The 14,830-nt window shown below is 38.8% G+C and overlaps 1 protein-coding gene across 1 annotated transcript in view; it reads left to right on the top strand.

The window, feature by feature from the left end:
* Nucleotides 1–965: 965 nt before the first annotated feature.
* TRHR (thyrotropin releasing hormone receptor) overlaps nucleotides 966–14,830 on the top strand; it is a 36,911-nt gene continuing 23,046 nt past the window's right edge. The window contains exons 1-2 of the mRNA XM_077163239.1: nucleotides 966–1,066; nucleotides 1,630–2,509. Of these exons, the coding sequence (XP_077019354.1) occupies nucleotides 1,721–2,509 (789 nt within the window). The 5' untranslated portion in view covers nucleotides 966–1,066; nucleotides 1,630–1,720. The remainder of the gene's footprint in view (nucleotides 1,067–1,629; nucleotides 2,510–14,830) is intronic.

The following is a 14,830-nucleotide window of genomic DNA, read 5'->3' on the forward strand; positions in this document are numbered from 1 at the left end:
CAAGCTGAAAACCACTATTCTAAGAAAGATGTGTCTATAAAACTCAGTTTCAGAGATGTGTTACCACAGTTACATTGGACTACATTTCACCTAGATTTTTCCACCTATAAATAAACTGAATTAAGATGTTGCTGGGAGGTACATACAGTGGGTTGTCCAGAGGATGAATGAAGAGGGAAAAGATAAGGAGAGCAGTTGGAAAGAGTCTGCTAAATGTTTCAGAGCCAGAGTTGAAAAATAAACTTAACAGTTCATATGTATGCTTAAATCAATGTTCTTAGTTCAAATAGTCTTTTTTTCCTTTTAATAATTTTTATAAGCCTCAGAAGATTATAGTTGAAATGGTTTAAAATCAATTTTAATTCATTTTCCATTCATATAAGAAGAGAGCCAATTTTACTGATTCACTGAAGAAATAGTCTAAGGACTTTTTTCAGAGGAGATAGTATTTGATTTTAGCTCAGACAGATTTCAGGATTCAAGGGCTGTACCTGGACTGAGAAGGATTTGCTACCCAGAAAGTCCTATCAAACAGGGAGTGGACATATGTCTCAGAGCTGTTCGGGTACTGGAGTTTCTACAGAATTGCTCAGACTTGAGCAACTACAAAACCAATTGCTTCTGAACTCTTTGCTTCTGATTTCAGCCTTTCAGATTGAGGACGGTCTCATCAGCACATTAAAAGTAAATCCTTCGAGTGAAGAAGCCTGTGAATCAGTGAGGGCTGACTGACATTTGTGAGCGTGAGTGTGTCTGAGTATGTGTGCTGTGTGTGTGTGTGTGTGTGTGTGTGTGTGTGAGTGCTCCTGTCTTCTCATTAGCGGACGATCTATGATTTGACAGCCTCACTGCTGCTGCGCCTGCTGCTGCTTCTGCTGCAGCTGTATGGTCTGTCATTAGTTGAAAAGGGCTGCGAGGGCTTAGAGGAACTGCAGTCCTGAAGGCTGAGCACTACTAAGTGGTCGCCCTGTCAAATAAAGTAGATGAGATTTTTTGCAGGATTGGAAACTTGGACCCATTAGCATTTCGTCCACCCAGAAAAACAGCCAGCACTACGGAGGACAAGGTAAGAGAAGAAATTGGTCTCTATTGGATATGGAAAGCAGGGGGGTAGGGGGACATGTGGGCTCAGAGGCTTGCTATTTTATAGCAAAGGGACCTCACGCTCTGAGATCAAAGAGGGCAAAGCTAAATGCTAAATTCCTACTGAGATTGATCATTGAGCTCTTGGCTTTTTCTCCCTGGTAACCTTTTCTTTTCCATTCCATTTTCCCCAAGCATCTGAGAGGTCTTTCTGTTTATGTGTTTCTTAGGTGGCAGATATTGTTTAGGTTTTTTTTCCCATTGGGAACTCTTTCAAAACAGGGATCTTTTTATGTTCCTCGTTTCTTAATCACTTTTCTCTAGTAAGAGAGGAAAGCTTTATAACTGTAAGCTAGTCAAAATAGGTGCTCCATCCTTCACTAGAGCTTCAATATAAAAGGAGTTTTCAGGAGTGCATCTCAGCCCTGTAAATGTAGGAAAATGGGAGGGGAAAGGAGAGGAAGCCAGAGTTACCAGGGGAAAGTGAGTGTGACTTGGTCTGAAATAGTGACATTGTGAATGAATATGCACTCCAACTTTTCACAGGGCACTAGAACCACTGGAATAAAGGCAGGGCATTGGAAAGGAGATGTTTTGAGAACCTTAAGTGTTTCAGAGAAACTTCAAGCCACTAAAGATGGAAAACGAGACCATAAGCGAACTGAACCGAACCCAGCTTCAGCCGCGAGCAGTGGTGGCCCTAGAATACCAAGTGGTCACCATCTTACTTGTGCTCGTTATTTGTGGTTTGGGCATCGTAGGCAACATCATGGTGGTCCTGGTGGTCATGAGAACCAAGCACATGAGGACCCCCACAAACTGCTACCTGGTGAGTCTGGCAGTAGCCGATCTTATGGTCCTGGTGGCCGCAGGCCTCCCCAACATCACAGACAGTATCTACGGCTCCTGGGTTTATGGCTATGTTGGATGCCTCTGCATTACTTACCTGCAGTACTTGGGCATTAATGCATCCTCTTGCTCGATAACAGCCTTTACCATCGAGAGGTACATAGCAATCTGCCATCCCATCAAAGCCCAGTTTCTCTGCACATTTTCCAGAGCCAAAAAGATCATCATCTTTGTCTGGGCTTTCACATCCATTTACTGTATGCTCTGGTTCTTCCTGCTGGATCTCAATATCCTCACCTACAAAGATGCTATTGTGGTCTACTGTGGCTACAAGGTCTCCAGGAATTACTACTCACCTATTTACCTAATGGACTTCGGTGTCTTTTATGTTATGCCAATGATCCTAGCCACTGTCCTCTATGGACTCATAGCTAGAATCCTCTTCTTAAATCCCATTCCTTCAGATCCTAAAGAAAACTCTAAGGCCTGGAAGCATGACTCAACCAATCACAACAAGAACTTGAACTCCAAGACCTCGAATAGATGTTTCAACAGCACAGTATCTTCAAGGAAGCAGGTAAGCAAATCTGAATCTCCAAGACAAGAGAGGAAATGTGGGATGGATTTCCTTGTAAGGTGTGCTCAACTTTGTCCTACTTAGCTGATGGTGAAGCCGAAGTACAAATGCTTCACCCTATAAACTTCTGCTTTACATATTAAATCCATCTCTAAAGCAACCGAAGAGGGGGAAAGTTTTGATCTCACATTAGCAGGTGCTATCAATTAAGATAGAAGGAAATATAAATAGAAACTCTAGAAATCCACCTTTGAAATATTTATGCCTCTCTGGGAAATGTTATCAAAATATTTAGAACATTTCTGGCTTCTGTGGGGAGCAGCTATTTATTTTTAAGATTCTTATTGTACAACAAAGAATTGACAAGATAATTTGAGAAAAAAGAGTCAAAACAATAATGAAACTTGTCTGGCTGTTCTATAGTTGCTCACAACTCAGACACATAACAGACAGATGTTCCTGGGCTTATTTTTGTGAATCTTAGTGGGGAAAGATTCTACCACCCTTTCCTCCTTTCATCCCTTCAACTCCCTACAAGTTGCCCCAGCATGCAGGAGCTGAAAATGTACTTTGCTTAGGAAATTTTCTAATAAAAGTTCGACGCCAAGCTCTATTTGATATAATGATAGGTTTTTTTCAAAATATGTTTTTCCTGATAAGCATAACTAAAAATTCCTTCATGCTTTCAGATCACCTGATACACAGTTGAATAGTGGTTTTGCTAGTGAATAAAGTGCAACTTTATTACAATAGGTATGCTTCTAAAACAATATAGGATTTAAATACTTTTATATCATATACACATCTATCTATTTTACACAGTTGTTCTAAATTATATATGTACTTAATTTTCAGGTCCTTCTCCTTCTCTGCTAAGTACAATAAACACATGGTAAACATTTATTCTCATAGTTGTGAAAGCAAACCTAAACTCAACAATACAGCTTTTTTCAAATAGGTGGAATTTTCTTTTTTTTTTTTTGTATTGATAGTACTGATGGATCATCAATGCTATCACTTCCTAAATTCTAGGCATGAAGAGTATGGGCTCACAGTAAAATAAGGCACTAATAAATGTAGATGTTTTAGATATCTATGGAATGAATAATAAACTCTAACTAAACAGGAATATATACAGCATTTAGAATGTTATTTTGATACTTGATTTATGTAACAATTATTATTTAAAATAACTAGATGATAGAAAAGGAATACCTGGGTAGCTATTGTCAACTCTTAGATTTCAACCACTTAGTGTCTAGTAGTGCTTCCTCATTTAAGGCACCCTTGGCCATCTATTACCCCAAACTTGATTTATACAAATTTAAAGAGATCTGCTGATCATCTGCCAAGACAAACATCAGCAAATACAATAAGAGAATAAAGAATGTGTGCATCTCAATTAGAGACCAAATGTGGGTTAATGTCTACAGCAAGGAAGGTCAGTGAGTGAATTCATTCCTTAGCCTCAAATTCATGTTCTTGTTATAAATTCTAAAAAACAAAATCATTTGTCTGGCATTAGTCCTTTCCTTCAATTGCAGTCATTTGTACCTATCAGCATTAATAATGTATTTTAAATAGCTAATTATGTTATATGTTCACACTCTTATTCTAAAGCCCATATGGACAGGCTGCCTTAGAAAGATTGTGTGGTAGAACAAAGAGCCAAAGATTTGACCCCAAACAACCCTGAGTGTAAATCTCAAGGTCTCAGTCAAGCTGAATGATCTTAGATAAGTTGTACTCTCTAAGCCCCACTTTCTTCATCTATAAAAGGGAAGTTAGTGTGAAAAAAAACCTCTTATGAAAGACACCTGAAAATGGAGTGGTGTTAACGTCTTACTGTCAGTTAGCCTCTTTCTTATTTTTTAACATGTTGGAAACTGTAAGGGAAGTGCAAATTTGTTCTTAAAGATATACATTCATGATTTAAACAAAGACTATTTGTCTAACTAATGAATATATGATGTGGTAACTTCTCTAGGAACTTTTTAATAATTAGGGCACTTGGAAATGTATTCAGAAGATCTGGAATTGTCACAATAATATCGCTGTCGGTTAGTATCCGAGGATGCTAAGTGTCCCACAATGTACAAGACAGATATGCGCAGTAAAGGAGCACCTCTGACAAATGTCAAAAAATGATCATAAATGGAAAGGGAGTTTAGAGAAAAGAGAACTTGTAGGACTAGAGGGGTCAGAGAAGGCTTCATAGAAGAGGTGACATTTAAGGAGGCTCTTGAAGGTTTATTTGCAGAGTGAAAGTCAAGAGGGAAGTAACTCTGCACAGAAAGGACCAGACATTGTCTGGAATGAAAATGGTATGGGTGTAGGAGGGGGCAAGGAGGCGCACAGAGGATAGTTTTCCTGTGATAGAGTGACTTAGGGGACTAAAATGAATGACGTATTTTGGGCAGCAGTAAAAGTAAGATTGAATTGGATGGAAGTATGAGTGTGTATGTGTGTGTGAGAGAGATAAGAGGAGAGGGAAGAGGGAAGAGGATTGTGGAGGATCCTGAGGTAGAGTAAGAGTTTGAACTTAATACAGAGGCAGCAAAGAATATGGGGGTAGTGAGCAGGAAGCAGTGATGATGAAAGTGTTGGGGTGTGTTTTGGACTGAGTAACTTAGCAGCTGTGGACCAGTAGATTTGAAGGGCCAGAGACTCGTAGCAGAAGGAGCACTTTTGAGGTTGTTGCTAGTGATCCAGGCGTGAGGTGGCAAGGTCTTCTATCAGCAGAATTTAAAGTAAGTTGTAAACCAGAGAAATGTTTTAAAGAAAGGGTGAGAGGTGAAAATATTGAATACGGAGGATAAGAAAGGGGAATAATTAACTACAGCAGCAGGGTTCTGAGTCTGAAAGAATGATAGAGCCCCTACCAAATGGGAATGAGGCTGCCAAAGAGACCCAGTTTTATCTAGAATCAGGAACTTTGCTCTGGCTTTTTCTTCGTCTGAAATGGTTCTGTTCTCAAACCATGGAAAAGTTCAAACCTCTACCTCCTACAATTCGAGGAATTTTATTTCAAAATTTTCTCTGCCTCTTTTGTTCCTTCAGACAAGATAAATTTACATTTTAATAAATACACTGGATCAGGTTTTCTTTCTCAAGTTATCAAAGCCAAATGTGCATGGCTTAAAAGACCTGCATTTAAAAGGATTAAAGAGTTTTTGTATGTGACAGATGAGAGGTATTTTGTTTTTCTCCAACTTATATCCCCTATGCATAAAATCCAGGCCAGAATCTTTGTTCCCTATTATTCAGAGATTCAATTATATTTTTGGAACCCGCCTACATATTTGGCAAATTCAATGAAATAAATGTCTCAAACTGATGGCTTGAAATTGAAGAGACAAAAGAATTCTCTGATTGACTAAATCTTTTGCTATACAATTGTTCATTTTGATATTGAGGAGATACAGTGTATCACATTGGTTTCATTTCAGCTCTATCTGTGCAATGTCATAACAGTCCCTCAGTTCCATCAGTTCCACACTGTATACCTAAAACCCCTCTATTATTGACTCTGCTATTTCTGTGGAATTGATTGGACACTTTGTCATTTTGGAGGCACAGTCATACCTGAACACCTTGGGAAAAGGTCTAGCTTATGGATAAATACATTGAATTTAAAGATTTACTTGAAAAATTATGTTGCATTCCACAGGATGCAGAGAAATGCAGAATATTTTATGAATCAGGCTACTGGTTTCATTTTCAGTTTGATCTGTCTATTTTCTCTTCTTATATATAACTTGTATGCTGGTTATAATAGTATAACTGGCAAGGGGAAGCAGGAAACACTGCCCAAAATAGGAGATTTAAGAGATTATGTCAAAATTTCATTATGAGTTTAATTTGACTAATCAGGCCTTAAAAATACCAAGCATCCCCCGTCTGTCTGCTTCAGCGTAGAATGCTCGCCTTCTATGAGGGACACATGGGTTTGATTTCTGGACCATGCACCACCCACTCCACCCCCCCCAAAAAAATACCAAGATCTCTTTATTTTCATAAATTTTTTAAAAGCCTTCTACCTTACTAAAAGAAATATTGGTAGCCAAAGAAATGAGAGCTAGCTTTCCTTTTTAAAGAAATACTTGATTTTTGTTGGTGCTATTGTTGTTGTCATTATTATAAAAGCAAGCAGTGCATTATGGAAAATACAGGAAAGTAGGAATAAGAAAAAATGTGCCACTTAACCCATCTCTCAAAGACCATGATAGTATCATTTTGTTATATTCCTTTTCCTATATTTCCTTTAATCTCTTTTACATAGTTACAATCGTAATATCTATGTATTTTGTATTCTGCTTTTTTACATAAAATGTTGAAATGTGTATTCTCAAAGTAAAAGCATAGAGTAAAAGAAAGTGGATGGAATTTTAAGTCAGTTTCTCTGAGCCTCAGTTTTCTCATCTATAAAATGGGAGTGGTGACTGTTACCTCATAGAGTTGTGAGAATAAAATAAAATGCATCAGACAAAATCAGCCTTTGCTGTCCTGCCAACCGTCCCTTAACTGCTGTTCTCTTTCATGGCAGCTCCACCTCCTCCCACAGTCCCCTCATTCTCTCTTAACCAATCCCCAGTGACACAATGTGCTCATGGACAATGGAGACATTCATATTAAGAAACGGCTTAAACATAACTTCTCTCTGCTCCCCTTGTCTCCCTCTAACTGCCACCTACAATGTCATTTACTTTTTATTTTCATTTTTCAAATCTTTTATTTGAAAACATTTTAAATGCATAGAAATATTGACAGAACATTCAAAAATGCCCCATGCCCCCTTATCTAGATTATCCAACTGTTAATATTTAACATCTTTTGCTCCAACCCCTCTTTTCTACATTGTATCCCATTATCATTAATGTTTTTCAGAACCACTTGGGAACACATGGCTTGACATGGTGCATACTCCTAAATACTCCTGTGTAATTTTCCCTACAACTATACTCCTACATAATGAAGGAACTGCTATTCAAGTCAGAAAACCAATGTTGATACAACAGTATTGCTCAATCCACAGACCACATTCACATTTCCCAAATGACCCCACAAATATCATTTTCCTTTCTGGTCCAGTATCTGCACAGAGAAAATGTACTAAATATAGAAGGCATTGTGGAATTAGAATATCAGTTGAACCTCCACCATAAAATATAAAAATTGTATAATCACATCTTATAATTTTCTAGCACTTTCATGTGACCATATCCAGCAGAATTCCCTTTATTTCAATCCACACTACTGATTTTGATGGTTTTTATTATTTTTTAACTCTAAAGAAATCTCAGAAGTAAAGCTTACCATATAGACATTTCCTTTACACAAATACGGGTTCAAGAAATATCAGCTAAACATTGTTGAGAAAGTAAAATTTTATCTTTATAGCTCTGGAAATTACACAGGTATTTATGCATTTTGCTATTACATGCAAACAGTTTAAGTAAGAGTTAAATGAAGTCTTACTTCTGCTTCCTCAAGTAAACATCATTTAATCATTCTAGGAGAATCATCATATTTTTTATTTAATTCATAATCTCTACATGAATTCTACATGAATCTACATATGTGGTAAAATTGTATAGAATTATACACACCTGAACTCATACTCACAAATGAGTGTGTAGGAAGTGGATAGACTGAGCATTGGCTGTATGGGTTGTATTAATGTTATTTTTCCAGTTCTGACATTGTATCACACCATTGGGTGCATGCGTGGTTCAGTGTTAGAACACTCGCCTTCCATGCAGGAGACGTGGGTTCCATTCCCGAACCATGTACCCCCCACCTCCCCCCAGAAAAGATGTTACCATTGCTGGAAACTAGGTGAAGGTTACACAGACTTCCTTGAACATTTTTAGACTTTTTCTGTGAATCTATAATTATTTCAAAATGAAAAATTAAGGGAAAAGCCCAAGGCTAATCTTTTGAGAGATGAATTTAAAAGTTAGAAATGAATCCCGAAGTTTCAGGAGAGAATTTTAAAGAAGTTTATCCATTAGTCCCAAAGTGGATCTAAGCACAAATATTTAATTTTAACCAATAATAATTCTCCATTTAATATTAGAGTATCACCATTTGGATGTTATTAATAAGTTGTGCTTTTTTCCCCCTGTGATAATAGTTTGTAATATGTACTCAAAAGAGAAAACATCTTAGCTATAAGGAGGCAGTCTTTTTCAGTATGTGATTTTTTTGTTCAGAAAATATCTTTGAGTTATTCTGGAGGAATTTTCATATCTGGATTCTTTGGGGTACAAAGACTCAGAAAACCCTCATCATATTTTTGGGGTCTTTGAAGGAGCAAAAAAGATGAACCAGGTGAATCCAAAGAAAAAATTTTAGTAAATGAGAGTATATGGAATTCATTACTTATACTGAAAAAAAAAATGTTTCTCATGTGTGTGTATAGAAAAATCTCCACTAGGTGCAAATTGGGGTCCAGCCATAGGAACATCCAAGACATCAACCTCTTAAAGGAGTGCTTTCTACTTCTCAAACTCATAGCCTAGAAACCCAGTTCTGGAGATACTTCAGCCTTCCGTTTTCAGTTAACGTTATTTGCAAACCCCGAGGTCCCATTCTTTGCTTGTTGCATGTCCACTTCCCAGGAATGGTGGCCGGAAGTGAAGCAAGTGGAGCTTAGGGCACATACTGAGTAGCTGAGTTTCTCAGAATGTTCTTTCCAATTCTGTGTGATGTTACCACACTGTATGTTCCTCAGATCATCAGAAATTATGAGATGGTTGTTTGCTGTGTCCACATCCAAGGTCTTTTCCCTTCCCTCAAGAAAGGCTGATGCAGTTCAAAGCCACTCGGTCAGCTGGGAAGTCGCATGGCTGGCGTCTGCTGGGGTCTTTTGGTTCTGGAGGCCTCTTTCAGCTGGGAAGACACATAGCGGCGTCTGCTAGCTTTCTTTTCTCATTTCGTAAGGCTTCCCTGGGGGCGCACCCTTCCACATCTCCAAAGGTCTCTGGCTGTATAGGTTCTGCCGACACCTGTCGTTTACTTTTTAAATAAGTCTTGAACAAAGAAAAATCTTTAAGACACAAAGGAAAGGAGGCATAAGGTGGAATGTCACACTGTACAGCTGGCTTTGGGAAGAATGAAGTCCCTTAAAATGTACAGAGAAAAGTGCAATGTTTGTCACTCAGTACACAGGTTGCAAGGTATTTGTGTTATTTTACTTTTATTGTTAGAGAACAGCTTTACAGTTTGTGATTCATCTCATATATAAGGAAAGACTTTGTATATATCCCATAAATTGACTAAATGGGAATCTCCTGCAGTTATGTGCCTTGTGTCCTTTGGTTTAGTTAAGCACACGTTGTGGATTCCAATTTTATATTTGAAGTTTTGAGCCATAATTTCACCAGTAGAGAAGACTTTTCCTGCATGCCTAACAAAAAGAAAAACCTATTCTCCTACACAATGCTCAAATCAGTCACTCAAAAAACACCTCAAAATCAGCTAATCTTGAAAATGACAAACTACTTTAGACCTCTTAATATTTGATACTTGGCCTCTCATAAACTCTTCACACTGCAAAAAGATATTCTAAATTCCAGTCAGATGAAGGCTAGGCAAGAACACTGCTCTTAATCTTCTCAAATTTTTTCATAAGTAGAAGTACAAAATTTTTCATAATTTTGTAGTGGGTCATTTTATATTTAATATATTCCTCAATTTAATTAAATGTTCACTTACAACCCAAAAATCACCTAGCACTGTTCTAGGTGTGGAGGTTAGGAGATGCATAAAAATAAACTCTTTACCTTTAAGGAGCTCAATGTACCTTGAGCCCCCAAATAGCACTGAGAAGAGTGTTATGTTCTGTGATAGAAGATGTGATAGCAGTAAGGAGAGAAACAAAATGAAGAATGCTTTAAGGACAATATGGCATTTGAACTGGACTCTAAAGATGGACACAATATCATCTAGACCTATGGTTTTCATTACCACTTATATTACTATAAGTTTCCAGTATATTCCTCTAGCAAAGACTTCTTTTGACCCATAGACTCAAGTGCATTTTGGACATAAGTTTATCAAATTCAACGTATTTTCTAAAACTGAACCTACTATCTCCTCTCTACCTTCTTGTTTTCCTACACTGTATTCCTTAGCGAAAAAACTGGGAGTCCTAAGTGACTTTCTCTCCTAGGCCCCCCATATTTAAGCAATGGTCAAGCTTTAGTGATTCTAGCTCAAATACACTGCCATTGTCCTAGTTTACCACCTCTCACCTGCTCTATTTCAATGCACACTTTACTACTCCTTCTGACTCCTATTCTACTCTCTTCAAATCAGACTTCACATTGCTAAGAGATCTAACACCCAGATATGTTATCAAAATGATTTTATAGTTCCCTGTGACCTAGAGTTTAAACTCCTCAGACTAAGAAATAAGGTTCTGGCTCCTTCTTACCTTTTCAGCTCCATCTCTTGAGGTTTTCTCACTTACACTTCATGCTCCAGCAATACTGAATTATTTGTAGTTCTCCAACCCTGCCATGTTCACTCAGCCAGACTTGGCAAACTCCCAATTATCTTTCAAGTTCCAGATCAGATCATACCCCATCCCAGCAAGCCTTCCGTGCGTATCATAGGCAGATGTAAAAACTGAGTGTTCACCTCTAGCTGTACATGTTAACTGCTCTTCTTGTTTCCACAGTTCTCTGCGTATACTTCTGGTTAAATAATTTTTTTTTACATGGGCAGGCACCAGGAATTGAACCCGGGTCCTCTGGTATGACAGGCAAGCATTCTTGCCTGCTGAGCCACCGTGGTCCACCCACTTCTGGTTAAATAATTCTTATGTACCATAATTGCCAGTCTGCCTGTCATCCGCTGACACTACTATCTTGAAGAGGAGGGCCTTGTCTCCACAGGATGCACGGCACTGAGCATGACATGTTGTAAGCTCAAAAAAAGTTTATTTATATAGAGCTGTATAGGAGCCAGTAAGCATAGGCTTTGCAAGAGCCAGCCATTAGCATGCCTTCCCAACAGTGTGTTCAGTGGCAGCAACCTGATTGCTTAGAATTAGCCATGTTTGGAATACTACTGGAAGGGAATTGGCAAACACTACAATTTAGCCCCTCCCTCCTTTTCTGTCTAGAAGTAACTGTTAAATGTTTACCAGCCTATCTCCCTCTGTGTATAATTACATCCATATATGCTTAAATATATGGATATGTATAAACATATTATACATATATAATTTTACATATATAATAAATGAAAGGGTGAAACAGTATATGCATGCATACTTAAGGGGCTCAATCAAGACCAACACTCTATTTTGCTCCCTGAAAAATCATTACTTATTTATACCATACCCTCCTCCTTTTGTAATTAAAATCCTCTGCCTTTTATCAAGTCTCTTGAATTTGAAGGAAGAATATGTTGGTGAGTGAGACTTTTTAGGAAAGCTCCCCCCTTCCAAACAGAACAGGTTGACATAGAAGCATGGCAGTCACGAGGCCAGTGTGAAGTGTAGGAAGATATTCATGCCAACAGAAGCGGTCATTATACACCTGAACTGGCCCAGCACAAGATCATGGACAGGCTTGCATGTCATCCCAAACTGTCTGAACCTGATTTGAAGGCACTGGGGAGCCAATCAATGAAGTTCTTTAACAACGACAGTGGCAAATGCAGTTCGCCTTTTGGGGGCTTTACTCTTCAAACTGGGTGGCGGAGGTAGCTCAGAACAAGGGAGACGGGGTGAGGGTCTTGCAGCCACCAGGCGAGATGCTAGGACGGTTTGGATTGGGAGGTGGCAGCAGGGATGATAAAAAGGAATGGAAATGAGAAACATTTAGGAGGTAGAATAAGTAGGGTTTGGTGACCAATTGGGCAGATAAAGAAAAATGACGTTCCTGCCTTAGTTAGGGTAACTGGGCAGGAGATGGTGTCACTAAGCATGGGAAGGAATACAGGGGTAAGACCTGTCTTATCTCTATTTGTTGCTTCTCTATACAGTAAGGTGAGTGGCACCAGAATCCCCAACACATGTCATGCTCATCTATACTTTGAACTTTCCCCACGCAATTTTTCCCCTCCTATAATGCCCTCCCTCCTCCTTACACTTCCATGTCTCTCTGCAGTGCTTTGGTTCCCAGCTCAGGCTGGAGCTTGATCAAGAGGTACGAGACCTTGAGCATGTAATGGAAGGCAGTCAAGCATGATCTCTGGAGTCAGAAATAAGTTCGAGTCCCGGCTCTTCTACTTTCTAGCTTTATAATTTTAGATAAGGTATTTTACTTGTTAGTACTTTTCTATGTGCTCATATGTAAAATAGGATACTAATAATATCCTATCACAGGGTTTCCATGGGGAAATCCCTGCTTTAAAATAAGCGTTCAATGATAATTTACTGTCTCAGTTCCAGTCTTCTCATTTCCTCTCTGCATTCCAGGTGTGGATCCTCATCTCCATGCATGGCTAAGCTGTGGCAGAGGTTTCCTAACCAGTTTCCCTGCTTCTTACTTGTCTTCTTCCAATTTCTCCCCTAGAGTGCTGCCTGAATAATCTTCTGAAAAGCAAATCTGATGATGTGACTCTATTGCCTAAAATCCTCCAATATCTCCCTTTCTTGTAAGTTTAAATTCATTCATTATCTTGGTACCCTAGGGTTCCCTAGGACATTTTTGATTTGCATCCTGCTTACTTTTTCCAAGCTCATCTCCTTCTGTCCCCCAGCACATCTGGTAGAAACGTCCTTAACTGGCCACACACTATCATTCTCCCAAGCCTTTGTGCATACTCCCCCAGCCTTAAATACTCATCAGCCTCCCATTTGACCTGTAAATTTCAATCTACCTTCTCATAGATCACCCCGCAGGGCAAACTTGCCTGACCTCCACTGGCAGGGTTCAGTGTTTCTTCCTTTCCCTCTGTCACACGTTGTTCTCTCTTCACACAGTCGTCTTGTTTTGGTAATAATTTGTTCAAGTGTCCGTCTCTCTCTCTCTAGATTGTACATTCCACAATGGCAGGAAGATTATTCCATTGCTTTTGTGTCTTGAGTGCCTCCTATGGAGCTTAGGGACATATCGATAACTAACTGATAGAGACTGGATAGAAGGGATGAAGAAGGTGGAAGAATCAAAAAGGACTCAAAAGATTTATCTCAGGAGACTGAAATTGTTGGATTTGCTGAAGAAAAGTATGAAGGGTCTGTTAAGATATGGTAACAACATAGAAGGATTCAGTTTAAGATGAGCTGTGTTTAAGAGTTGGAAATATTAGACTGTAAGTTAGTGGTCAGGATCAGATAATAGGGATTTGGGAATCATTAGAATGACAGAAAGAAGGTATGACTGTGGTTGAATTTAAAAAGAGATAAGGACAGACCCACAAAGACCAAAGTCTGGAGGAATGTTTACATTTTAAAGGCTAGAGGCTGACATAAAAAGATGTGTTTTCCCTTCTTGAAACATGGGCTACAGAGCCAAAGTCAGAATTTTAGGGGATGCTCACATGTGGGAGGGAAAATTAAGAAGAAAAATGAGCCAAAGAGAGAGAGAAGTTACATTTAGAAGAATAAGTGGATTTATCTAAAATTAAGAAGCCATGGCCTTGCCACCAGAATCAAATGCATCTTTTCAGAATAGCATGAAAGGCATGTGAGAAAACCTTGAATAAACTAAAAATTAAGTTGGCTCTGAAAATTAAACAAGGCCAAATATAGGTGAACATAAAATTGGATGAATAACAGAAAACACCTGAGAGCCACAAATAGTTGAAATAAAAGCAGATAATATTATTTTGGAAAAGAAAATACTGAAAACTTTTATAAAGAACCCTGGTGACTTCGGGCTATAACCCTCCAATACATTGGCCTGAACATAATCATCTAGTAGCTGCAAGTTAGTAAAGCATCCTGTGCCTCTCCATTCTGTGCTTTTGTTGCTTATGCATTATGGGGATTTATGACTGTGGGAGAACTCAGCATATTTCCTGCAGGCAGCAGCTCTTAGCTGAGAAAATAAGGTAGTGACTCAATGAAAGAGGGGGCCCCATGGCAAGAGTGAGAGGTGGGCAAAGACAGAGCATTCAGTGAATTTTTAAGAGGATTTTTCAAGTGATTCAAGTGTCTGCCGACAGGCAGGACCGACACCCTGCCATTTTCCCGCTGTGACTAGTCTCACTTTGTGACTGACTCTTCTTGGCAAACATTTGACAGATTATCTGTATAGAAACTTTGAGTGGTGGGAAGGGAAGGGAGCCCATATATACTTTCTGCTGAATTAGGAAAGATAGCAATAGGCTCAGATATAGGGTACGCTTACTGGAGAAATA

This window comes from Tamandua tetradactyla, chromosome 6, assembly GCF_023851605.1.
Source record: "Tamandua tetradactyla isolate mTamTet1 chromosome 6, mTamTet1.pri, whole genome shotgun sequence".
NCBI lineage: Eukaryota > Metazoa > Chordata > Mammalia > Pilosa > Myrmecophagidae > Tamandua > Tamandua tetradactyla.